Raw genomic sequence first — 25374 nt, forward strand, 5'->3', positions numbered from 1 at the left:
ATATACAAATATATCCAGTGTATTTGCTTATCCAAGTACAACTGTGGTAATGTCAATCTTGTTTTTCAAGTTATTTACAGTACAAAGTTATACAGATTCTTCAAATATATCGAGAACAGAGACGTTGCCAAGACTGTCCTGAAAGAGCGAGGATTGAAGAAGATCAGATTGGGGATTGAAGGTAAGTTCTGTTTTTGCCTGGGATTTATTGAATAGAGCATGTGATAAACTTTGTACATAATGGTAAGCACTTGGGAAACTCATGAGTAAAGTAAAGTTTAACCAGATGTTTTTGGTTGGAATTTAATTCCCTTCTTTATATTTAATGTACTGTGTGAGTGAGGTGTGTTGACTGACACCCCAGTTGCATTGGCCAGGTTATTAAGTTATTTAATAGTAGATTCAATATCTGCTGCTTCTGACATTTTTGCACTATCTGTAGTTGGAATCCTCCGTGTTGCATTATACATCATTTACATTCCTGTGTCTGTGCAATTTTGGAGGAAGCCAATTCGCTGTGTAAATGTGGCTGGAATAACTGGCTCTGCACATATACGCAGCTATTAACTCAGCATCATGCAACTGAAGGATTCTTGACAATCGGTAGCTATGAGCAGAGTTGTCCTATTCCAGACTCTTGCCTGCAGCAGCATTTATTTCCACAATGTGATGTGTCTCAGTGAAACATCCAAAAATATCAGACAGGATAAGTCCAGCTGCTGCATCCAGCTACGAAGCCTTGTGTATCATATCAAGAGATGCCTCAGCACTCCCCCCACCCGCCCTTGCAGGTGCCGTGAGAGGAAATAAAGCCAGATCAAAAAACACAAGGCCAATTAGGGAGAGGTGGGAAAAAATGGAAAATTCCTTTCTGATCCCCTTCACAATCGAATGTAGCCCAGGAGACCATGCTGACCATGACCTATTATTGGCACCTACCTCTTGTATGATCCTATCTCCCATCCTAGCCAAGAGCCAGGCCAGCGTGCTCAATCTTGAAGGTGCTAGGTGAATCAGTGCTCTGTATATGTCTTCAGAGAATTGGAGAGGTTCCTATCTGGGGTGGAGTTCACCCAATCTGAACCATTTTGTACTTGTGTCTCAAGGTGAGATGTTAATGCTCAGTAATGGAACTCCTCCATATTTCAGGTGCCCAGTGTCAGCATCAAACATTCCCAGGTCAGTTCTCAAGCTGCGCCAAACATAGAGCAAAGCTGTCTCTACTCTTCCCCAATAACATGGCCATACAGCTCCAACTCAGTGTTGTTGGTGTGACACTTAACTATTTTTTCTTGCACCCGCCATGCTATGACCTTGAAGAGAAATTGCCCATCAGAGATACCTGTAGCTTGCAGGCTCACGTGCGTGACGATCTGCCTCCAACTCATTCCACATCAGCCCCTTGCAGCCACGTACACAACAGGGTTTTCATCCCATCAGTTGAGGCTGGATTTGAACCCGGTTCCCAAAGGCCAGCATCTACTCAATGGCCTATCCTGGTATTGTTTGGCTCTACTTCCACTGCTGTCTCTCTAAATGCAGCAAGTGAACCCTCTGCTCAAAGCATCAGTCTTGTGACAGACGTTTAAAAATGGACCCTGTGCAAGGAGCATAGGAACAGGTGGAGGAAGCCATTCTGCCGGTGGAGCCTGTTCCGCTATACAATTAGATGATGGTTGATCTGTATCTTCACTCCATTTACCCTCCTCTTTTCATAAACCCTAATAATTGCCTAAGAAAATTTTACCCTGAACCTCAACAGCTTTTGGTCGGGGGTGGGGGAAGCAGAGAGAGTGTTCCAGATTTCCAGTACCCTTTATATGAAGAAGTGCTTCCTGACATCACCCCCAGACGGCCTAGCTCCAACTTTATGGTGGACTCCCTGACCAGAGGAAATAGTTTCTGTCTCCATCTCTCTCTACTCTAATAACTCCATTAACATCTTAGCATCTCAATTACATCACCCCTTAATCTTCTAAACTCGAGGGAATACAAATCTACACTATGCAACTTGTCAAAGGAACACGAGTAGGCCATTTAGCCCCTCAAGCCTGTTCTGCCATTCTGTCTGTCCTCAATTTATTCTTTTTAGCGCAGGTCTGGGTTCTACAATACCTGGTAAAATGAGCTTTTAGTTGGTGTGAATAACATTACCCAACACCATCATGCGAGCACCATCACTCCAAGCACTGCAGTGGGTTGAGAAGGCTCACCACCACCATCATCTCAGGGCAGCTGGGAATGGGTTTCCCAACATTGTCCACATCCCAAGAACAAAATGAAAAGCACAGTGCACCAGTGCATTGTACCAGGTGGGGAGGAAGCTGGCTGATGTGTCTCGTCTGTCCCTGTATCTCATGTCCTTCAGGGAAGGAAATCTGCTGTCCTTACCTGGTCTGGCCTTTATGTGACTCCAGACCCACAGCAATGTGGTTGACTCTGAAATGCTCTCTGAAATGGCCTAGCAAGCCACTCAGACCAAGGGCAATTAGGGATTGGCAAGCCTAGACAGTGACGCCCACATCACACAAACAAAAAAAAAAGACTGGAGGAAACAGTTGGTGGGTAATATCCAGTTACTTTAACCAGTAACAACTGCTTTGACAGCCCTGCTCACAATTTGTCAATGCACCAGAAGAAGAATTACAAGATGAATGAAAAAGGCCATTGCTGATCCAGTTTCAGTTGGTCTTTGTGGTGCATGCACACTCTCATGCTGACACCACTTGGCAACAGGCAGAGGAAGCTGGGCAGCTGTATCTCGAGGTAGCACAAGGCTAATTGAGGACCATTTCTGACAACAGAACCAACATTTGGAACTCCCTGTCGGAGGAACTGCAGGCATGGATTTGTGGTGTTCTTTGATTTTGCTGATAAGTCCAGTTTGATGTCTCCAGTGTCGGAAGAACTAACAGTCAACCTGCTTGGAATATAATTTCTTTCCAGTTTTGTAACATCAACTGACTAACTTTTTTTTCTCTCCCCTGCCATTCCGCACCCCCCCGCCCCCCCAACATACTTCCCCTCCCAGGTTCAAAGCTTGTGGGTTCAAGCTCCACACCAGAGGCTTGAGTCCCTAAGCCAGGGTGACACTCCAGGTGCAGTACTGACAGAGTGTAGCGCTCATGTGTTTTTAAAAATTTGTCCATGAGATGTGAGCGTTGCATTTATTGCAGATCTCTAATTGTCCTTGAGAGGTTGGTGGTGAGCTGCCTTCTTGAACTGCTGCAGTCCATGCAGTGTAGGTATACCTACAGTGCTGTTGGGAAGGGAGTTCCAGTATTTTGACCCAGCGACAGTGAAGGAACGGCGATATAGTTCCAATTCAGGGTGGTGTGAGACTTGGAGGGGAACTTGCAGGTGGTGATCCCATGTATCTGCTGCCCTTGATCTTCCTGGTGGTAGAGGTCGAGGGTTTGGAAAGTGCTGTCGAAGGAGGCTTGGTGAGTTGCTGCAGTGCACCTTGTGTATGGTACACACTGCTGCCACTCTGCATTGGTGATGGATGGGGTTCTTTGTCCTGGATGGTGTTGGGTCTCTTGAGTGTTCTTAGAGCTGCACTCATCCAGGCAAGTGCAGAGTCTTCCATCATACTTCTTGCATCTTGTAGATAGGCATTGAGGAGTCAAGAGGTTGGTTACTTGCTGCAGATTCTCAGCCTTTGACCTGCTCTTGAAACCACAGTATTTATGTGGCTGGTGTAGTTAAGTTTCTGGTCAATGGCAACACTCCCAAGGATGGGAGATTCTTGCCCCCCCCCCCCGCTCTCCCTTTTCCAATATCTAAATACAACAGACCTAGATTGACCTCGGAAAGTTTTATTGTGCCTCTTGTTTCATTCTCAGTCGCAGTAGCTCTGATGGGTCTCCCTTTGTATTTAGGTTACCCCACGTACAAGGAGAAGGTGAAGAAAAGGCCGGGTGGCCGACCTGAGGTCATCTACAACTACGTCCAGCGACCTTTCATCAGGATGTCCTGGGAGAAGGAGGAGGGCAAGAGCCGTCATGTCGACTTCCAGTGTGTGAAGAGCAAGTCCATCACCAATCTGGCAGCGGCAGCAGCAGACATCCCGCAGGACCAGCTGGTGGTCTTGCATCCAACTCCACAGGTAGACGAGCTGGACGTTCTGCCTAACCACCCGGCCAACAACTATAATGACCCGGAGCTGGACCCCCAACCCCCAGCTGTCTGACTGTGCGTGTGGTGGGTGGGGTAGCAGAGGCTGTCGGAAACCCTTAAGCATGCTGCTGGTGATTGACATCATCCTGATGTGTTTCTGTGCAAGACAAAGTATGTCAGCATCGTACACCAATATGAACAAAGTATGATCATAACCAAGCAACCTGCTACACGTCTTAAGTTACAACTTTTTATCATATACATGGCCAAAACCAAATGGCTTTTGGTGTTGGGAGGAAGGGAGAAAGCCTTTACTGTTGTTTCTTCTTCCTCTACATTATTTTTAAATGCACACCGTTACTTAAAAAAGGCTGTTGCAGTCTAGGTGCTATGTATCGGGGAATGGCTTTGGTCTTTACTTTCTTTTAGCCAAGTGTTCCGTGAAATGCAATTAAATTTCTGCTGGCACAGCACGTTTGATACAATGCCTGGTGACACTTTAGTGAAAAAGAGTGTTCAGATTTTGCACACCGTATTAGCCCTGGTGGTTCAAAGTACTCACTCTTCAGGTAGAGTTATTTTTTGGTGGGGGATATGAAGTATATATTCTAGGTATCGCTGTATGCCAGAGGTTATTGCTGTCCTGTGAAGCCATTTTGAAGTCTGTTTTAATTTCCTGAAGTATATGTACATGTTGCAGGAGTATTCCTTGTATTTCTAACAGCTGATGAAGAATTATATAAATAAACATCACAAGCATTTCTCCTTCTTTGTGTGAAATTTTTTCGTAAACGACTCAGTTTTCATGGGACTTTACAGAAAATTCCAGCTCACCAGTTTGTCTTTCCTCTGGTTGAATGGCAAGATCCCACACAAGCACAATGTGATCACAGCATGATAATCTGTTTTAGTGATGTCGGTTGAGGAATAAATAGTGCCAGGGAGAACTCTGCTGCTCTTCCTCACGAAAATGCCATTAGCATTTCTGCATCCACTTAGGGCAGACAGGGCCTCAGTATAATGTCTCAGCCAAAAGGCAGCACCTCCGCCAGTGCAGCACTCCCTCATTACTGCACTGGGAGTGTCAGCCTGGCTTACTTGCTCACGTCTCTAGAGTGGGACTTGAATCCACCACCTTCTGACTCAGGCGAGCATGTGAACCATGGTTGAGGGCACGTTAATAAAAATGTTTAACTTCTCAAAGAATCCAGAAGGCGCAAACATTGAAGACGATACAGGTCAGAAATGGGTGATTCATAGAAATAGCAGCCAGCTCAATCAGGGGCTACACAGGTCACTACACTGGTGAGTTTGGTGGCTGTCAGGTCTCTGCTTCAAATAATCTTTGTCCAAAAACCTGCATTTAGATTTCCTGGCATTGAGATATATGACTGCTAATTTATAAAGTTTTACAAACCCTAGCATTAATTTCTCAGCTCCGTGCCCTTATTCCCACTGCATCTCTTAAAGAAAGACTTGCATTTTTGCAGCACCTCGGGATGTCTAAAGTGCTTTACATTTTGAAGTGTAGTCACTGCTATGATTTAGGAAAATCCTATTAACCACAAATTATCCACTGTTGGAAAATCCAATTAGCTAATTAAAAAGTCCTTAATCCTCTTACTTTTAATCTTTCTCAGCAAGCCTTTGGAAGAAAGTTCCCTACTTCATTGAAGTATAATATGTAATGGAACTAAATTGGCAAGTTTCCATAAATTATCAGTTTTGAAAATCAACAATCTTCACTTTGCCTAATTCTACAAGTCCATATATACCATGCTGTAATCATAGTAAGCACAGGGGTTCTAAGATATTCCTTTGGAACTCATCCATCAACTTTGACACTCCATATACTGTGAGGGAGACTAGATGAAGTATACATAAAGAAAAAATAATTTGCAATTATAGAGCATCTTTCACAACTTCAGGACGTCCCAAAGCACTTTCTAGCTAATGAGGTACTTTAAGGGTAGCCACTGTTGCAATCTCAGGAGGAACAGTTGACTTTGGACCTATAATTCCCAGCGCTATCCAGCACAGGGGGGTTTCCTCACTTCATGTCTGGCTCTTTTGCAGACTAATTGATAGAGATTGATTGCAGTGATTAGTCACCATCAACTTGCATTTATATAGCACGTTCAACATAGTAATATGTCCCAAGCTGCTTCACAGGAGTGTTGTTAAATAAAATTTGACACCGAGCCACACAAAGACATTAGGAGAGGTGCCCAAAAGCTTAGACAGAGAGAGAGGCGGAGAGGCTCAAAGAATTCCAAACTTAAGTCCCAGGCAGCTGAAGGAACGTCTGCCAATGGTGCAGTGATGAAAATCAGGGATGCTGAATTGGAGTATAGAGATCTGAGGGGTGTAGGGTCATAGGAAATTGGAAGAGAGGGAGGGATTAAGCAATGGATTGAAAACCTGGATGAGAATTTTAAAACTTTAAATCAATATTGTATCGTGCAGCAATTTAAACCTTGGTCTTTTTCTGTCTAGCAAATCTTACGTTGCTGTTTTGCAGGAAGATAGACTTTCATGCCGTAAAACATATTGATGCAGCTTAGACCAGGCCTGTACTTGTGGAAGCAGGGAGTCTTGGCCTCAACTCTTTTGTACAAAGACCTTAATTTACAATCTTTGAAAACAGGGTCTGTTAACTTTATTATCTATTTAGCTTATTTTTAAAAAATGAGGCAAAAAAAAAGTGTAAAGTTGCACAGCAGAGGTACACACTTGCATGCAGACATACAACCCTGTGGAATATCACCCAACCCACGGGATGAAGAAGCATAAGTTAGGCAATAGCAGTCACTGTCCAAGCAGGGTAAATCTGGATTTAAGGAATAAATTAAAATGAATTTGTTTTAATTGTATGGGATCTTGTCTTTGTTGGGAGGGGATAAGAGGGGAAAGCATCAGTATAAATCCAGTTTACACAGTATATACAAATATATTAACTAAGGTTAAAGTTTTAAGACAATTTCTCTCTGTACAAGGTGATTTCTGTAAAAAATAAACTGTACAAATGACAAACAAGATCAACTCTGCATTTTTAAAACAGCATTTTACAGCTAATACAATAAATATATATATGTATGTATATCTGGGACAGAATAAAAGATAAAAATTAAACTTTAACAATTAGTTTTGTGGAACAGATTACGCATTTAAATAAAACCATGGCAAGTTAGGCTCTGGAAAATGCTTCTGTTCAAACTTTTGAACAAGAAAATAAAACGGGCGTAAAATATCCTCAGAGGAACCTCATCAGTAACTCAGTTAATGTAGCAACTTACTTTGCAAACGGATTGGGTAGGAGCGGGGCTGACCGGTCTTTTGTGGGATCCAAACACGAGCACTTAGCTACGTGCAAGTCGATAAGCAACACGCAGACATACGCACACACATACACTTGGCAAAGGTCCAATGAGTGGCTCCATCAGTGTTCAACTTAATGCAGTCCTGTTTATGTAAACTTCTTGGGGGCTGCCAACACAGACTGTTCAGAGAGGCCATGGCAAGTCACTAAAATCGACTGGACCGCCAAGGCCTGCATCTGCTTCTAGAAGGCTCATGATCACCGCCATTGCTGCTTCGTCATTGCTGGGACTGCTCGATGAACGATCCTCAATCATGTCGATGCCAAGGTGAGAGCTGCCACCTGAAAGAAGGGGAGGATTGGGGGATGGGAGCAGCGAAAGTGAACTTGGGTGAAGGCAGAAGCAAGTTACGGCAGTACAGCGACCATTACACAGAACGCAGCCATGGCTGGTCAAAGATTTTACGAAAGCAAAATGCCACAGATGCTGGGAAATCAGAAATAAAATGAAAAAGCTGGAATTGTTCAGTGGCAGCTTTGATCGTAAGAATTTATGAAATGTGTTGAGCTTGCACTCAATGTAGAAAATTCAAGCATTTGAATCCTCATGAGTCTCTCCACAGAACTGAAGTCCCTCATCCCTGGCATCATTCTAATAAATCTCATCTGCACCCTCTCCAAGGCCTTAACATCTTTCCTGAAGTACAGAACGCAGAACTGGACACAATACTCTAGCTGACAGCCAACAGTTAATACGCTATGTATACCTATTATTCACTTGGATTTCGTCTTCAGTAGCAAAGCAAGGGCGGACCTCAAAGAAAGCAGCCTACAGTGATCTAGCGATCTCTGTGGCTTGGACTTGCCTTTTTCCGATGCCAGTTTAAATCTGGCCTTAAGGGGAACTCCTGGCATGTAGCAGTAATGATGTCAGCAAGCAGGGTGAAGCAGCAAATCACATTGAAGTATTCTTTCAGACAGCAAACCAGGAAGTTAAAAGCATTGAATACCCTTCAGTCTTAATTTAAATTTTCAGATAGCGAAAGATATAATTATCAGTATTGCTGAAAGAGACATGTTGTCGAAGCTTTGCATCTTGCACTCATCAGAACTGATGCAAGAATGCCAAATTTCAAAGGGAGCAACAATTTATACTGCATGAGAAAAGGGTGCTGAGTGGTTGCCAAGTCGACATTGATTGGCGTTGCCATGGCACTGGAATTCATATCTGATCAGCTACCTCAATCAGATTATTACTCACTGTGTATTGCGTATACTCACAAATGGACCCAAGGCCACTTTCGGACACGAAAAATGCCCAGTCGACATCAAATTACCTTGGAAGGGTAAGGTATCTCAAAAATTTGAGCAACAGGTTAAATCTAGCCGTTTCACACTGTGATTATGCAGTAATAACACAAGTGGTATTTTCCACTAACAGGATGCAGCCGTCAAGCCAAAAAGACTTTACCACACAAATGAGTAATGTGGTATATGAATTTCAGTGCCAGTGCGATGCCAGGTACGTAGGCTGTACGTCCCAATGACTGGTGGATCGTATCAAACAGCACGTCCCTTTGGCTGTTTGCAGAGTACTGACCGTACTCAACCAGCCTGTACTTGCAAAACTCAGAACACAATGTCCAATGTTAAATGTGATTCTGGGATTGGACAGCACTTACTGAACAATCCTGAGCGTGCTAAGAATTACACTAACCACCAATTTAAGATTATCAGTCGGGCTCGCAATGTGACTTATGTAAGCTTACTCGAAGCCACAAATATTCATACGCAGGGATTTGTACTCTGCAGGCAAAAGGAACATGTCTAGGCTTTGCGCCTTTTTTGAATTAAAAAAAAGCATGGGGGATAACAGTTCCCTCGTGCATTCTCCATGATAACGCCTCAACCAGAGTCGACTTGCCAACCAATCAACACCCTTTTCTCCTGCAGTATAAACTGTTGCAGCCTTTGAAATTTGGTATTCTTGCATCTGCCCTGATGAGTGCAAGACAAAAAGCTTTGACAGCACGTCTCTTCTTTCAGCAATACTCAAGTTCTGTACTACAAAATGACTATTTATATAATTATGATTGGATTAAGATAGAATCAAAAATAAAGGTAAATAAACTTTAATATTTTGAATGAAATTTTTTTATTGTGAAGAAATTTGACATTCTACAAATATAAAATTAGCTTTTCAGGGCTAGTGAGGGTGTTTAGCAGTAATTATGAAGTTAGTACGCTGTTTAAAAAAAAAAATTGCATCTCATTCAACAAGGTTAATGTTATCAAGGGTTTTTACAGTATGACTATCAGCATTAGAGTGGAAGATTGCATCAATTCATAAAATTTCCTATTGATTGTAGCGTGGGGGTGGTTGGGGTGCGGTACCTCAACGGTGCACCCTGTGGAGCAGCGCAGATCATTGGCAGCAACTTCTGGATTTCTGTGTTATTCTGCATATGTGCAGACTCCAGAAGTTGCTATCAGTTTCAGCAGAGTAATGATGGCGAGTACTGAATTTCGCTGTCATTACCACCGCAAAATCCACGCCATAACGGATGTAATTACTTCAAATTAAGTTAAGTGTAAAAAGATTGAGGAGTATCCCCTGACCAGATTCTGTAGGACAGCTCCCATTAGCTGGATATTGAGGCAGTGCCTTTATTATTACAAGCAGTTGGCTGGATTACTGTTGAGTGCCTCAAATTAAATAGACCATTCAGTATTAACCACATTAAGCTCTTGAATCACAGGGCTTGGCTGGATACACAGTTACTTCCACAATGCATGAAGCATTCCTTATAACTGTGAGCTCCTGCTTCAGTAATAAAGCAAACCATTGAGGTCCCATTGTTAAAATAGGCACCTTTCACACGCAATTATCTAACTTGCAGGTAAACCTATATTTAATTAAAAGAAAGGCTGGAAATATAAAACAGTTTGGTCAGTACATGTAAAAAGACAGATTAATATCTAGGATGCTGACACATTGCTGGTACTAGGAGTTGGAAAATAAGAGCGTTCTTTAATGGGAGCAGGAGTAGGCCATTCAGCCCCTTGAGTCTATTCTAAAATGGAAACCTAAGAAAATAAACCAATATATTTCTCGTCCTTTAAACAGTCTTGTTCTTTAGTTCATAAAAATATCGCAGAGGAAAAAGCTGTTACTGACAATTGAGAATTGTCCTATTAGGTAACAATGGCTTTCTGATTGGCCAGGAAGGCCAAATGTTGCGAGGATGGACATGTTCGGCGACCAATGGCGAGAGTGTGGGGGTGGGGCAGTGGGAGGCCATGAAGAAAAAAGGCTTAGATTTATATAGTGCTTTCCAGCTAATATGTGCACAGCAAGATCCCACAAACAGCAATGTGATAATGACCTCATAATCTGTTTTTGTGATGTTGGTTGAGGGATAAATATTGGCCAGGACACCAGGGAGAACATTCCTTCTCCTCAAAATAGTGACCATGTGATCTTTTACATCCACTTGAGGGGGCAGTCAGGGCCTCGGTTTAACATTTCATCTGAAACGTGGCCCCTCCGACAGTGCAGCGCTCCCGCCGTGCTGCCCCTCCGGCCGCGCAGCGCTCCCGCCGTGCTGCCCCTCCGGCCGCGCAGCGCTCCCGCCGTGCTGCCCCTCCGGCCGCGCAGCGCTCCCGCCGTGCTGCCCCTCCGGCCGCGCAGCGCTCCCGCCGTGCTGCCCCTCCGGCCGCGCAGCGCTCCCGCCGTGCTGCCCCTCCGGCCGCGCAGCGCCCCCGCCGTGCTGCCCCTCCGACAGTATTTGTATTCCTTGTGGGGAGTTGGGGGCTAGAATTAAGTGCAGAGAGTCAGAAATGGCAAGCAAGTGAATCCAATCCTGTAATCAACATACATCTCACTAACATTAGCTTTGCTGACTCCTTAGAAACATTCAGAACAGAACGAGGACATTCAGTCCCTCAAATCTGTTCTGCCATTCAGTTAGATCTCAGCTGAACTGCACTTCAACCCCATTTTCCTGTAATTCTGTCTTGGTCATTTACAGCTCCTCTTAGACCCAACTTTTTTGTTTCTTTTCTTGTCCCATTACCTTGTCCTTTTGCCTTGAACCATCATCTGTTTTGTTATTGAATCTCTCCTACCTTCCACCCCATCACTGACCTTCCCTTTTGTTTTTTCCACCCCTTTCCCTGCCTCTGTACTTGCTTACATCTCTAACTTTTTCCAGTTCTGACATACGGTCATCTACCCGAAACTTTGGCCAGAATTTTATGCCACCCCAGCGAGCCAGATGGTGGGGGGGGGGGGGGGGGGGGGGGGGTGGGAGGGGTGGGTGCCCACTTAAGGGCCTTTGCCCGCCTCCACGCGGATTTTACGTGTGACAAGCGGGCATCCTGGAGCCGGGAAGAGCTGCCTGGGAAAGGCAGGCGGCTTCTCAGCACCCCGGGGGGTGGGCCCTGATAACTGGGCACAGGGTGCCCGATGGAGGGCTGTCCCCGCCTTCCCCAACCACGCCCAGGACCCAACACGCTCCCCTTCCCCCACAAACGACCACCCTCGTCTTGCTGGGGCCCGACCGATGACCCCCGGCAAGGCGAGGCAACCAAAACTCACCTTAAAACCTGGCTCCATGTCTTCCTTTGTGGTCGGCTGGGCTGCAGTACCAGCAATGGCCACCGCTCCCTCAAGCGGGTGCAAGTCCCGCCTCAGAACAATTAAAGCCTGGGGACCCGTAAAATGCGGGACGGATCCCCAGGCGAGGTAGAAGCTTTTACGTCAGTGGCCAGCTCCCGTCTGCCCAACGTAAAATCCAGCCCATTAACTCTGTTTCTCTCTCCACGACCTGCTGAGCAATTCCAGCATTTTCTGGTTTTATTTCAGATTTCCAGAATCTGCAGTATTTTGTTTTTGTTTCCCAATTTCCTGACTTTGCTCCATATTCCTTATCCAACTAAAATCTACTGTTCTGAGTCTTGAAATTTTCAATTGGTCCCCAGATCCACAGCCTTTTTGGGGGAGGGAGGTTTTTTGAGAGAAAAATGATTCCAAATTTCACTCCTGAACACTCTTTGTTCGAAATTTAAAATGATGCCCCCTTGTCCTCGACTCTCCCACCAGAGGAATTAGTTTCTCTGCATCAACCCTATAAAATGGAAAAATATTTGAAACCTCTCAATCAGATTACCCCTCAATCTTCTACACCCTCGGGAATACAAGACAACTTTATCCAACCTGTCATTATAATTTAAACCTCTAACTTTTCAGACGGTCTACACCTGGGCCGGACTGGAACCAATGTCCTTGGAGGTGCTTTTGCTAACGCTGTTGGGGAGGGTTTAAACTAATGTGGCAGGGGGATGGGAACCAATTGAGGTCAGTTGACAGTAAGGAGGTAGTAACAAAAGCCTGTAAGGAACTAGATAATGAAGTCAGTGTGACTAAGGGGAAGAGCAGGCAGGGAGCAGATGATGAATATAAAGGGACTGGTGGTCTGAGGTGCATTTGTTTTAATGCAAGAAGTGTAGTAGGTAAGGCAGATGAACTTAGGGCTTGGATTAGTACCTGGGAGTATGATGTTATTGCTATTACTGAGACTTGGTTGAGGGAAGGGCATGATTGGCAACTAAATATCCCAGGATATCGATGCTTCAGGCGGGATAGAGAGGGAGGTAAAAGGGGTGGAGGAGTTGCATTACTGGTCAAAGAGGATATCACAGCTGTGCTGAAGGAGGGCACTATGGAGGACTCGAGCAGTGAGGCAATATGGACAGAACTCAGAAATAGGAAGGCTGCGGTAACAATGTTGGGGCTGTACTACAGGCCTCCCAACAGCGAGCGTGAGATAGAGGTACAAATATGTAAACAGATTATGGAAAGATGTAGGAGCAACAGGGTGGTGGTGATAGGAGATTTTAATTTTCCCAACATTGACTGGGATTCGCTTAGTGTTAGAGGTCCAGATGGAGCAGAATTTGTAAGGAGCATCCAGGAAGGTTTTCTAGAGCAGTATGTAAATAGTCCAACTCGGGAAGGGGCCATACTGGACCTGGTGTTGGGGAATGAGCCCGGCCAGGTTGTTGAAGTTTCAGTAGGGGACTACTTTGGGAATAGTGATCACAATTCCGTAAGCTTTAAAATACTCATGGACAAAGACGAGAGTGGTCCGAAAGGAAGAGTGCTAAATTGGGGAAAGGCCAACTATACCAAAATTCGGCAGGAGCTGGGAAATGTAGATTGGGAGCAGCTGTTTGAAGGTAAATCCACATGTGATATGTGGGAGGCTTTTAAAGAGAGGTTGATTAGCGTTCAGGAGAGACATGTTCCTGTGAAAATGAGGGATAGAAATGGCAAGATTAGGGAACCATGGATGACAGGTGAAATTGTGAGACTAGCTAAGAGGAAAAAGGAAGCATACATAAGGTGTAGGCGGCTGATGAAAGACGAAGCTTTGAAAGAATATCGGGAATGTAGGACCAATCTGAAACGAGGAATTAAGAGGGCTAAAAGGGGTCATGAAATATCTTTAGCAAACAGGGTTAAGGAAAATCCCAAAGCCTTTTATTCATATATAAGGAGAAAGAGGGTAACTAGAGAAAGGATTGGCCCACTAAAGGACAAAGGAGGAATGTTATGCTTGGACTCAGAGAAAACGGGTGAGATTCTAAACGAGTACTTTGCATCGGTATTCACCGAGGAGAGGGACATGACGGATGTTGAGGTTAGGAACAGATGTTTGATTACTCTAGGTCAAGTCGGCATAAGGAGGGAGGAAGTGTTGGGTATTCTAAAAGGCATTAAGGTGGACAAGTCCCCAGGTCCGGATGGGATCTATCCCAGGTTACTGAGGGAAGCGAGAGAGGAAATAGCTGGGGCCTTAACAGATATCTTTGCAGCATCCTTAAACACGGGTGAGGTCCCGGAGGACTGGAGAATTGCTAATGTTGTCCCCTTGTTTAAGAAGGGTAGCAGGGATAATCCAGGTAATTATAGACCGGTGAGCCTGACGTCAGTGGTAGGGAAGCTGCTGGAGAAGATACTGAGGGATAGGATCTATTCCCATTTGGAAGAAAATGGGCTCATCAGTGATAGGCAACATGGTTTTGTGCAGGGAAGGTCATGTCTTACCAACTTAATAGAATTCTTTGAGGAAGTGACAAAGTTGATTGATGAGGGAAGGGCTGTCGATGTCATATACATGGACTTCAGTAAGGCGTTTGATAAGGTTCCCCATGGCAGGCTGATGGAGAAAGTGAAGGCGCTTGGGGTCCAAGGTGTACTAGCTAGATGGATAAAGAACTGGCTGGGCAACAGGAGACAGAGAGTAGCAGTAGAGGGGAGTTTCTCAAAATGGAGACGTGTGACCAGTGGTGTTCCACAGGGATCCGTGCTGGGACCACTGTTGTTTGTGATATACATAAATGATTTGGAGGAAAGTATAGGTGGACTGATTAGCAAGTTTGCAGACGACACTAAGATTGGTGGAGTAGCAGATAGTGAAGGGGACTGTCAGAGAATACAGCAGAATATAGATAGATTGGAGAGTTGGGCAGAGAAATGGCAGATGGAGTTCAATCAGGGCAAATGCGAGGTGATGCATTTTGGAAGATCCAATTCAAGAGTGAACTATACAGTAAATGGAAAAGTCCTGGGGAAAATTGATGTCCAGAGAGATTTGGGTGTTCAGGTCCACTGTTCCCTGAAGGTGGCAACGCAGGTAAATAGAGTGGTCAAGAAGGCATACGGCATGCTTTCCTTCATCGGACGGGGCATTGAGTACAAGAGTTGGCAGGTCATGTTACAGTTGTATAGGACTTTGGTTCGGCCACATTTGGAATACTGCGTACAGTTCTGGTCGCCACATTATCAAAAGGATGTGGATGCTTTGGAGAGGGTGCAGAGGAGGTTCACCTGGATGTTGCCTGGTATGGAGGGCACTAGCTATGAAGAGAGGTTGAGTAGATTAGGATTATTTTCATTAGAAAGACGGAGGTTGAGGGGGGACCTGATTGAGGTGTACAAAATCATGAGAGGTATAGACAGGGTGGACAGCAAGAGGCTTTTTCCCCCAGAGTAGGGGTTTCAATTACTAGAGGACACGAGTTCAAAGTGAAAGGGGAAATGTTTAGGGGGGATATGCGTGGAAAGTTCTTTCGGCAGAGGGTGGTGGGCACCTGGAACGCGTTGCCAGCGGAGGTGGTAGACGCGGGCATGATGGAGTCTTTTAAGATGTATCTGGACAGATACATGAATGGGCAGGAAGAAAAGAGATACAGAACCTAAGAAAATAGGCGACATGTTTAGAGAGAGGATCTGGATCGGCGCAGGCTTGGAGGGCCGAAGGGCCTGTTCCTGTGCTGTAATTATCTTTGTTCTTTGTTCTTTAATATTGGTAAGTTTCTTGTCTGGAGTTTAATAAATTCTGGGAAAAATCGCAAAACATGCAGCACAGAAACAGGCTATTTGGACCAACAGGTCCTGTCCCCTCTTCGTTTCAGCCCCTCAGCGCACTCTCTTTCCCATTTTCCCTCATGTTCATCTCATTTCCTCTTAAATGCATCTATGCTATTTACTTCAATTATGCTGCGTATGGAGGAATGTAACAGGAGGCAATGGAAGGGGATAGGGAAATGGAATTAGATTAGGCGGCTTGTGTTGAACAGCTAGAACCAGCACAGGAGCAAGTACAATTAAATCAAATTTGACACCGTGACTCGTCAAGTGCAGCGTACAACTTGTAAATTTGGGGAAACATATGATTTGCCAGCAATGCCAGAGAGAGCAGCACTTACTAAGTAGAGAGCTGTTGTCAGTGTATGGATAACCGGTACAGTCTGTTACATGCCCGGGCAATACTTCTGCATTGGTCATGTCTGATGTGCCGCCGTTCATAATCTAGAGAGACACAGAACATCATCACCACCAAACTTACAAAGAATAAAGCAGATATAGCTGTGCATACACAGTCTTACTGGCATTGAATCTCCCTCCAACAATACTGTGTAAAGAGACTAGAGGAGCTGGAATTGTTCTCTTTAGAGCAGAGAAGATTTAAATCGAGGTGTTCAAAATCATGCAAATCATGAAGGGATTTTGATAGAGTAAGGAAGGAGAAATGGCTTCCACTGGCAGGAGGATTAGTAACCAGAGGACATAGATTTAAGATAATTGGCAAAAGATTCAGAGGGGGAGAGGAGAAGAATTTTTTAAAAAAAACAATGAGTTGTTGAGATCTGGAATGCGCTGCCTGAAAGGGCAGTGGAAGCAGATTCAATAAATACTTTCAAAAGGGAATTGAATAAATACTTGAAGGGGAAAAAATGTGCAGGGCTGTGGGGAAAGAGCAGGGAGTGGGACTAATTGGATAGCTCTTACAAAGAGCTGGCACAGGCACAATGGGCTGAATGGCCTCCTTCTATGACTGCATGAACTGCTTATGCAAACATTTTCATACAAGGATCTCCAACTATCACCCATCATTCAATTGAGTTTGACCTCAGTTAGACTGTCTAGTTTTGAGTGATGTTGAGGCTTGGGGGAAAGGCTACAGAGGAGAGGCACATGATCAATTCCCCCTTTGAAGATCTTAGTTACCCAGATCGGCTCAAAGCACAAAGACTCTACACTTTAGAGAAGCAGAGATTTAAAGGCCATTTGACAAGAGATTGATAAAATAATGAAGGGACTAGATTGCATTTGTGGGGAGCAATTGTTTCATTTGAATAGATTAGGGAGGACCAGGATCCCAGTGGTAGGTTGTGTAAGGCCAGATCTAGGTTAGATGCAAAGGTGGTTCTTTCCCCAGAGCATAGAGATTCGCTGGAATAGGCTGCCGTTTTATTTTTTTATTCATTCATGGGATGTGGCCGTAGCTGGCCAGGCCAGCATTTATTGCCCATCCTTAATTACCCTTGAGAAGGTGGTGGTGAGCTGCCTTCTTGAACCGCTGCAGTCTGTCTGGTGCGGGTAGACCCACAGTGCAGTTGGTGGGGCGGGGAGCGCTAGTTCTACGATTTTGACCCAGCGACAGCGAAGGAACGGCGATATAGTTCCAAGTCAGGATGGTGTGTGACTTGGAGGGGAACTTGCAGGTGGTGGTGTTCCCATGCGTCTGCTGTCCTTGTCTTTCTAGCTGGTAGAGTTCATGGGATGGAAGGTGCTGTTGAAGAAACCTTGGTGAGTTACTGCAGTGCATCTTGAAGATGGTACACACTGCTGCCACTGTGCGTCAGTAGGAGAGGGAGTGAATGTTTAAGGTGGCAGATGGGGTGCCGATCAAGTGGGCTGCTTTGTCCTGGATGGTGTTGAGCTTCTTGAGTGTTTTTGGAGCTACACCCATCCAGGCAAGTGGAGAGTATTCCATCACACTCCTAATTTGTGCCTTGTAGATGGTGGACAGGCTTTGGGGAGTCAGGAGGTGAGTTAATCGCCTCAGGATTCCTAGCCTCTGACTTGCTCTTGTAGCTACAGTATTTATATGACTACTCCAGTTCAGTTTCTGGTCAATGGTAATCCCCAGGGTATTGATGGTGGTGGATGCAAAGATGGTGATGCTATTGAATTTCAAGGGGAGATGGTTAGATTTCCTCTTGTTGGAGATGGTTATTGCGTGGTAATTGTGTGGGGTGAATATTACTTGACACTTATCAGCCCAAGTGGCTTAGGCAAGAGTTCTAATCTATTATTCTTGAATCTCCTGTGAAATTGCTCACTGGTAGCTGGAGGTTATGGGATGTGCACATGGTAACTGGCTGAGTCTGGTTACAGCGCCATCTCTGGAGCATCAACAGGCAATTCTTACCATTGTTTTTATAGAGGTAACACTACCATCCTGTGGAGAGAGTGAGTACAGCAGTGACCATCACTTGTTTCCCCGTTCGCGATCTCAATGGATTGGGGGCATTGATGGAACCAACACAAGGATTGCAGAGACCCAGAGAATTTCCTACCTTCTTTCCCCCTGGAGGTGAAATGTCAGGAGGTGGTGTACTGGTCATGTTAAGCGGACTAGAACTGCAGCTTGAAGGGGAGGATCCGCGAATCCTGTCAAATACAAAATCACATAATTAATAGGAATACGTAAAAAGATAAAATAATCATAGAATGGAATTATAGAACCACGCAGCACAGCAAGAGGCCATTTGGGCCATAGTGCCTATGCCAGCCCACTGAATCAGCTGTCCAATTCATCACACTCACCATAACCCTGCAAATCTTTCCAGTATTTATCCAATTCCCTTTCAAAAGTTACTGTTGAACCTGCTCCCACTGCCCTTTCAGGCAGCGCGTTGCAGATCACAACAACTCACCGCGTCCCATCAGATTGGAAAATAACAAATGCAACTCATCTATTCAAAAAGGGAGGGAGACAGAAAGCAGGAAACTACAGGCCAGTTAGCCTAACATCTGTCACAGGAAAAACCCTAGAATCTTTTGAGGTTATAGCAGGGCACTTTGGAAATCTTATTGCAATCATGCAGAGTCAATATGGTTTTGTGAAGGGGAACTTGCGTTTGACTAATTTATTAGAGTTCTTTGAGGAAGTAACAAGCAAGGTGGATAAAAGGGGAACCTGTAGATGTAGTGTACTTGGATTTCCAAAAGGCATTTGATAAAGTGCCACATCAAACGTTACTACACAAAGAGCGAGCTCATGGTGTAGGGGTTATATATTAGCATGGATAAAGGATCGGTTAGGTTAGCTAACAGGAAGCAGAGAGTAGGGATAAATGGGTTATTTTCTGGTTGGCAAGATATAACGAGTGGTGTACCACAGGGATCAGTGCTGGGCCTCAGCTATTTGCAATCTAGATCAATGACTTAGATGAAGGGACCGAATGTATGGTCGCTAAATTAGCTGATGACACAAAGATAGGTAGGAGAATAAGTTGTGACGAGACCATAAGGAGTCTGCAAAGGGATATGGATAGGTTAACTGAGTGGGACAAATTTGGCCAATGGAGTATAACGTGGGAAAACGTGAACTTGTCCACTTTGGCTGGAAGAATAGAAAAGCAGTATATTATTTAAATGGCGAGAGATTGCAGAGCTCTGCGGTACAGAGGGATCTGGGTGCCCTAGTACATGATTAACAAAATGTTAGCATGCAGGTTCAGCAAGTGATTAGGAAGGCAAATGGAATGTTGTCATCTATTGCAAGGGGAATAGAATATAAAAGTAGGGAAGTTTTGCTACAGTTGTACAGGGCGTTGGTGAGACCACATCTGGAATACTGTGTACAGTTTTGGTCTCCTTACTTAAGAAAGTATGTAACTGCATTAGCAGTTCAGCAAAGGTTCATGGATACCTGGGATGAAGGGATTTCTCTTATGAGGGAAGGCTGGACAGGGTGGGCCGATACCCATTGGAGTTTAGAAAAATGAGAGGTGATCTTATTGAAACATAAAAGATTCTGAGGGGACTTGACAGAGTGGATGCTGAAAGGATGTTTCCCCTTGTGGGAGAGACTAAACTAGGGAAAACAGTTTAAAAATAATGGGTCCCCCATTTAAGAAGGAGATGAGGAGAAATTTGTTCTCAGTTGTTAGTCTGTGAAATTCTCTTCCCCAGAGAGCAGTGGAGGCTGGGTTACTGAATATTTTTAACACTGACTTAGATTTTTATTCGACAAGGGAGTCAAGTGTTGTGGGGGTTGGGGGTGGGGGGGGGGGGGGCGCGCAGGAAATTATAGTTGAGCCCAGAATCAGATCAGCCATGACCTTGTCAAATGGTGGAGCAGGCTTGAGGGGCCGAATGGTCTATTCCTGATCCTAATTTGTATGGTCGTATGTACGTTAAAAAAATCTCATCTCATCTCCCTCTCCGTTTGTTTGCGAAATATCTTAAATCTGTGTCCTCTGGTTATAGACCCTCCCACCAGTGGAAACAGTTTCTCCTTTTTTTACTCTATAAAAAACCCAACATTTTGAACACCTCTATTTTTTTTTAATTTATTCATGGGGATGTGGGCATCACTGGCCAGGCCAGCATTTATTGCCCATCCCTAATTGCCCTGGAGAAGGTGGGGTGAGCTGCCTTCTTGAACCGCTGCAGTCCATGTGGGGTAGGTACACCCACAGTGCTGTTAGGAAGGGAGTTCCAGGATTTTGACCCAGTGACAGTGAAGGAACGGCGATATAGTTCCAAGTCAGGATGGTGTGTGACTTGGAGGGAAATTTGCAGGTGGTGGTGTTCCTATACATCTGCTACCCTTGTCCTCCTAGGTGGCAGAGATTGCGGGTTTGGAATGTGTTGTCGAAGGAGGCTTGGTGAGTTGCTGCAGTGCATCTCAATTCAATCTACACTTAGCCATCTCTGATATAAAAGAAAGAAATGACATGCATTCTTATAGCACCTGTCACAACCTCAGATGTCCCAAAGTACTTTACAGCCAACGCAGTACTTTTTTTTTTTAAAAGTCTGGTCACTGTTGTAATATAGGAAATGTGGTAGCCCGTTTTCACAAGCAAGATCCCACAAACAATGTGATAATGACAAGATTATCTGTTTTAGGGATGTTGGTTGAGGAATAAATATTGGCCCAGGATATCGGGGAGGACTCCCCTGCTCTTTTTCGAAAAAGTGTCATGTGACCTTTCACATCCACCTGAAGGGGCAGATGGGGCCTCGTTTAACATCTGATATCAAAGACGGGACCTCCGACAGTGCAACACTCCCTCAGTACTGCACTGGGACTGTCAGCCTGGTTTTTGTGCTCAGGTGTCTGGAATGGGTCTTGAACACAACCTTCTGGCAAACTGTAACTAATGGAATGCAACAGGGATCAGTGCTGAGGCATCAACTGTTTACAAATTAGATTAATGACTTTGATGAAGGGACCGAGTCTATTGTAGCCAAATTTGCTGATGATACCAAGATAGGTGGGAACTCGAGTTGTGAGGACGACACAGTAATATAGGTAGGTTAGGTGAGTGGGCCAAAATTTGCAGATAGAGTATAATGTGGGAAAATGTGAGGTTAATAACTTGGGTAGGAAGAATATAAAAGCAAAATATTATTTAAATGGAGGGAGACTACAAAATGCTACGGTACAGAGGCACCTGGCTGCCTTGTTACATGAAATACAAAGTTAACATGCAGGTATAGCAAGTAATTAAGAAGGCAAGTGGAATGTTGGCATTTATTGCAAGGCGGATGGAATAGAAAAAGGGCAGTCTTGCTACAACTGTACAGGGCATTGGTGAGACCACACCTAGAGTACTGTGTACAGTTTTAGTCTCCTTATTTAAGGAGGGATATACTTGCATTGGAAGCAGTTCAGAGAAGGTTCACTAGGCTGATAACTGGGATGAAGGGGTTGTCTTATGAGGAAAGGTTGAGCCTATACCCATCAGTGTTTAGAAGAATGAGAGGTGATCTTATTGATTCTGAGGGGGCTTGACAGGATAGATGCTGAGAAGATGTTTTCCGTCATGGGGGAAATCTAGAATTGGGGGCACAGTTTCAGACTAAGGGGTCTCGCATTTAAGACAGAGAAAAAGAATTTCTTCTCTCAGAGGGTCATGAATCAATGGAATACTCTACCCCAGACAGCAATGGGAGCTGAATATATTCATAGGAACATGGGCGCAGGAGTAGGCCATTCAGCCCATCGAGCCTGCCCTGTCATTCAATATGATCATGGCTGATCATCCACTTCAATGCCTTTTTCCCACATTATCCCCATATCCCTTTATGTCATTGGTATTCAGAAATCTGTCAATCTCTACTTTAAACATACTCAATGACTGAGCTTCCACAGCCCTCTGGGGTAGAGAATTCCAAAGATTCACAACCCTCTGAGTAAAGAAATTTCTCCTCATCTCTGTCCTAAGTGGCTTCCCCCTTATTTTGAAATTGTGTCCCTGGGTTCTATACTCCCCAACCAGGGGAAACATCTTAACTGCATCTACCCTGTCTATCCCTTACGTATTTTGTAGGTTTCAATGAGATCACCTCTCATTCTTCGAAACTCTAGAGAATACAGGCCCAGTTTCCCTAATCTCCCTTCACAGGGCAGTCCTGCCATCCCGGGAACAAGTCTGGTGAACCTTGTTATCTCTTACCCCACCCCCACCTCACTTGCTTATAACCTGTGACTTTTCTAATATTTGTCAGTTCCGAAGAAGGGTCACTGACCCGAAACGTTAACTCTGCTTCTCTTTTCACAGATGCTGCCAGACCTGCTGAGTGGTTCCGGCATTTCTTGTTTTTATTTCTGGTGAACCTTCGTTGCACTCCCTCTATGGCAATAATATCCTTCCTAAGGTAAGGGTACCAAAACTGCACACAGTACTCCAGGTGCAGTCTAACCAAGGTTCTGTACAATTGAAGAAAGACTTCACTACTCCTGTACTCAAATCCACTTGCGATAAAGGTTAACATACCATTAGTCTTCCTAATTGCTTGCTGCATCTGCATGTTAGCTTTCAGTGACTTATTGACAAGGACACCCAAGTCCCTTTGTACATCTACACTTTCTAATCTCTTACCATTTAAGAAATATTCTGCACATCTATTCCTCCTACCAAAGTGGATAACCTCACATTTTTCCACATTATATTCCATCTGCCACATTCTTGCCCACTCACTAAGTCTGTCCAAATCCCCTTGAAGCTGCTTTGCATCTTCCTCACAAAACACATTCCAATCTAGTTTTGTCATCTGCAAACTTGGAAATACTACATTTGGTCCCCACATCCAAATATATATTGTGAACAGCTGGGGCCCAAGCACTGATCCCTGTGGTACGCCACTAGTCACAGCCTGCCAACACGAGAGTGACCAGTTTATTCCTACTCTCGGCTTTCTGCCTGTTAACCAAACCTTAATCCATGCCAGTTTATTACCTCCTATCCCATGTGCTTTAATTTTGCTAACCAATCTCCTGTGGGGGATTTTATCAAAAGCCTTCTGAAAATCCAAGTATACCACGTCCACCGACTTCCCTTCATCAATTCTATTAGTAACATCCTCAAAAAACTCCAACAGGTTCGTCAAACATGATTTCCCATTCATAAATCCATGTTGACTATGCCCAATCAGATCATTATTATCCAAGTGTCCATTTAACACATCCTTTAGAATAGAGTCTAGCATTTTCCCAACAACTGACGTAAGGCTAACAGGTCTGTAATTCCGTGTTTTCTCTTTTCCTCCCTTCTTAAATAGCGGGGTGACATTTGTGATCTTCCAATCTGCAGGAACCTTTCCAGAATCTATAGAATTTTGGAAGCTAATCACCAATGCATCCACTATCTCCATAGCTACCTCCTTCAACACTCTGGGATGTAGAATATCAGGTCCTGGGGACGTATCAACCTTCAGCCCCATTCATTTCTCCAATACAACCTTCTTTATTTATTTATTTTTATTTAGAGATACAGCACTGAAACAGGCCCTTCGGCCCACCGAGTCTGTGCCGACCAACAACCACCCATTTATACTAACCCTACAGTAATCCCATAATTCCCTACCATCTACCTACGCTAGGGGCAATTTACAATGGCCAATTTACCTATCAACCTGCAGGTCTTTGGCTGTGGGAGGAAACCGGAGCACCCGGCGAAAACCCACACGGTCACAGGGAGAACTTGCAAACTCCACACAGGCAGTACTCAGAATCGAACCCGGGTCCTTGGAGCTGTGAGGCTGCGGTGCTAACCACTGCGCTGCCCTTCTTATGCCTAATTTCCTGTAATTCCTCATTTCCCCTAATCCCTTGGATCTCTAATTCTAGGAGATTTCTTGTATCTTCCTCAGTGAAGACAGACAAAGTAATTATTTAGCTTCTCTGCCATTTCTCTATTCCCCATTATAAATTCTCCTGACTCTGCCTGTAATGGACCTACATTTGTCTTAGCCAAACGTTTCCTTTTAAAGTACCGATAGAAGCTTTTACAGTCCGTTTTTATATTTTTTGCTAGCTTACATTCATATTCTATTCTCCCTTTCTTCATCAGTTTCTTGGTTCTCCTTTGCTGTATTCTAAAATCCTCCCAATCCTCAGATTTACTACTATTTCTGGCAACTTTATAGGCCTTTTCTTTTAATCTTATACTATCCTTAACTTCCTTTGTTACTTTTGGGGTTTTTGTGCCTTGAAGGAATGTATAGTTGCTGTAAACTATGTAATATTTCTTTAAAGACTATCCATTGCCTATGCACTGTCATACTTTTTAATGTATTTTCCCAAACCACCTCAGCCAATTTGCCCCTCATACCTTCATAATTTTCTTTGTTCAAATTTAACACCTTGACTTCAGATTGAACTACCTCACTTCAAACATAATGTTAAATTCTATCATATTATGGCCACTCATCCCTAAAGGTTCTTTTACAACAAGATTAATTAGCCCTTTCTCATTACATAATACTAGATCTAAAATAGCCTGTTCTCTAGTTGGTTCCTCAACATACTGCTCTAGGAAACCATCTCTAACACACTCCAGAAACTCATTCTCCACAGCAATAGTGTTCATTAGGTTTACCCAGTCTATATGCAGATTGAAGTCACCCATGATTACTATATTACCCATGCCACATGGTTCTCTCATATTCCGATTAATACCATGCCCCACACTACCATTACTGTTTGGTGGCCTATAAACAACTCCTACCAATGTTTGCTGCCCTTTGCTGTTTCTTAGCTCCACCCAAACAGATTCCACATTATGTTCTTTCGATCTGAGATCCTCCCATACTAATGTACTGACCCCATCCCTTATTATCAGCACAACGCTACCTCCATTTCCTTTTTGCCTGTCCTTCCTAAATGTCGAATATCCTTGAATATTCATTTCCCAGTCTTGGTCACCTTGTAGCCACGCTTCCATTATGACAATAGCAAGGCTGAGAAAGACAAATTCGTGATCTACAAGGGAGTCAAGGGTTATGGGAGACAGACAGGAAAGTGGAGTTAAGGCCACAATCAGATCAGGCATGATCTTATTAA

General features: G+C 44.2%; 2 protein-coding genes across 9 annotated transcripts in view; one reads left to right on the plus strand and one right to left on the minus strand.

Annotated features, from left to right (window-relative positions):
• The window catches only part of btbd10b (BTB (POZ) domain containing 10b), a 120790-nt gene extending 115909 nt beyond the window's left edge, over nt 1–4881 (plus strand). For all 3 annotated transcript variants that reach the window (XM_068046668.1, XM_068046666.1, XM_068046669.1), the window contains 2 exons: nt 71–181; nt 3882–4881. In XM_068046668.1, coding sequence (XP_067902769.1) covers nt 71–181; nt 3882–4192 — 422 coding nt within the window. In that variant the 3' untranslated portion in view covers nt 4193–4881. The remainder of the gene's footprint in view (nt 1–70; nt 182–3881) is intronic.
• LOC137377194 (basic helix-loop-helix ARNT-like protein 1) overlaps nt 3766–25374 on the minus strand; it is a 73090-nt gene continuing 51481 nt past the window's right edge. For all 6 annotated transcript variants that reach the window (XM_068046661.1, XM_068046662.1, XM_068046665.1 and 3 more), the window contains 3 exons: nt 18371–18464; nt 16214–16316; nt 3766–7780 (listed from right to left, as the gene is read on the minus strand). In XM_068046661.1, coding sequence (XP_067902762.1) covers nt 7623–7780; nt 16214–16316; nt 18371–18464 — 355 coding nt within the window. In that variant the 3' untranslated portion in view covers nt 3766–7622. The remainder of the gene's footprint in view (nt 7781–16213; nt 16317–18370; nt 18465–25374) is intronic.

The sequence above is a fragment of the Heterodontus francisci genome, chromosome 14 (genome assembly GCF_036365525.1).
Source record: "Heterodontus francisci isolate sHetFra1 chromosome 14, sHetFra1.hap1, whole genome shotgun sequence".
NCBI classification, from domain to species: domain Eukaryota; kingdom Metazoa; phylum Chordata; class Chondrichthyes; order Heterodontiformes; family Heterodontidae; genus Heterodontus; species Heterodontus francisci.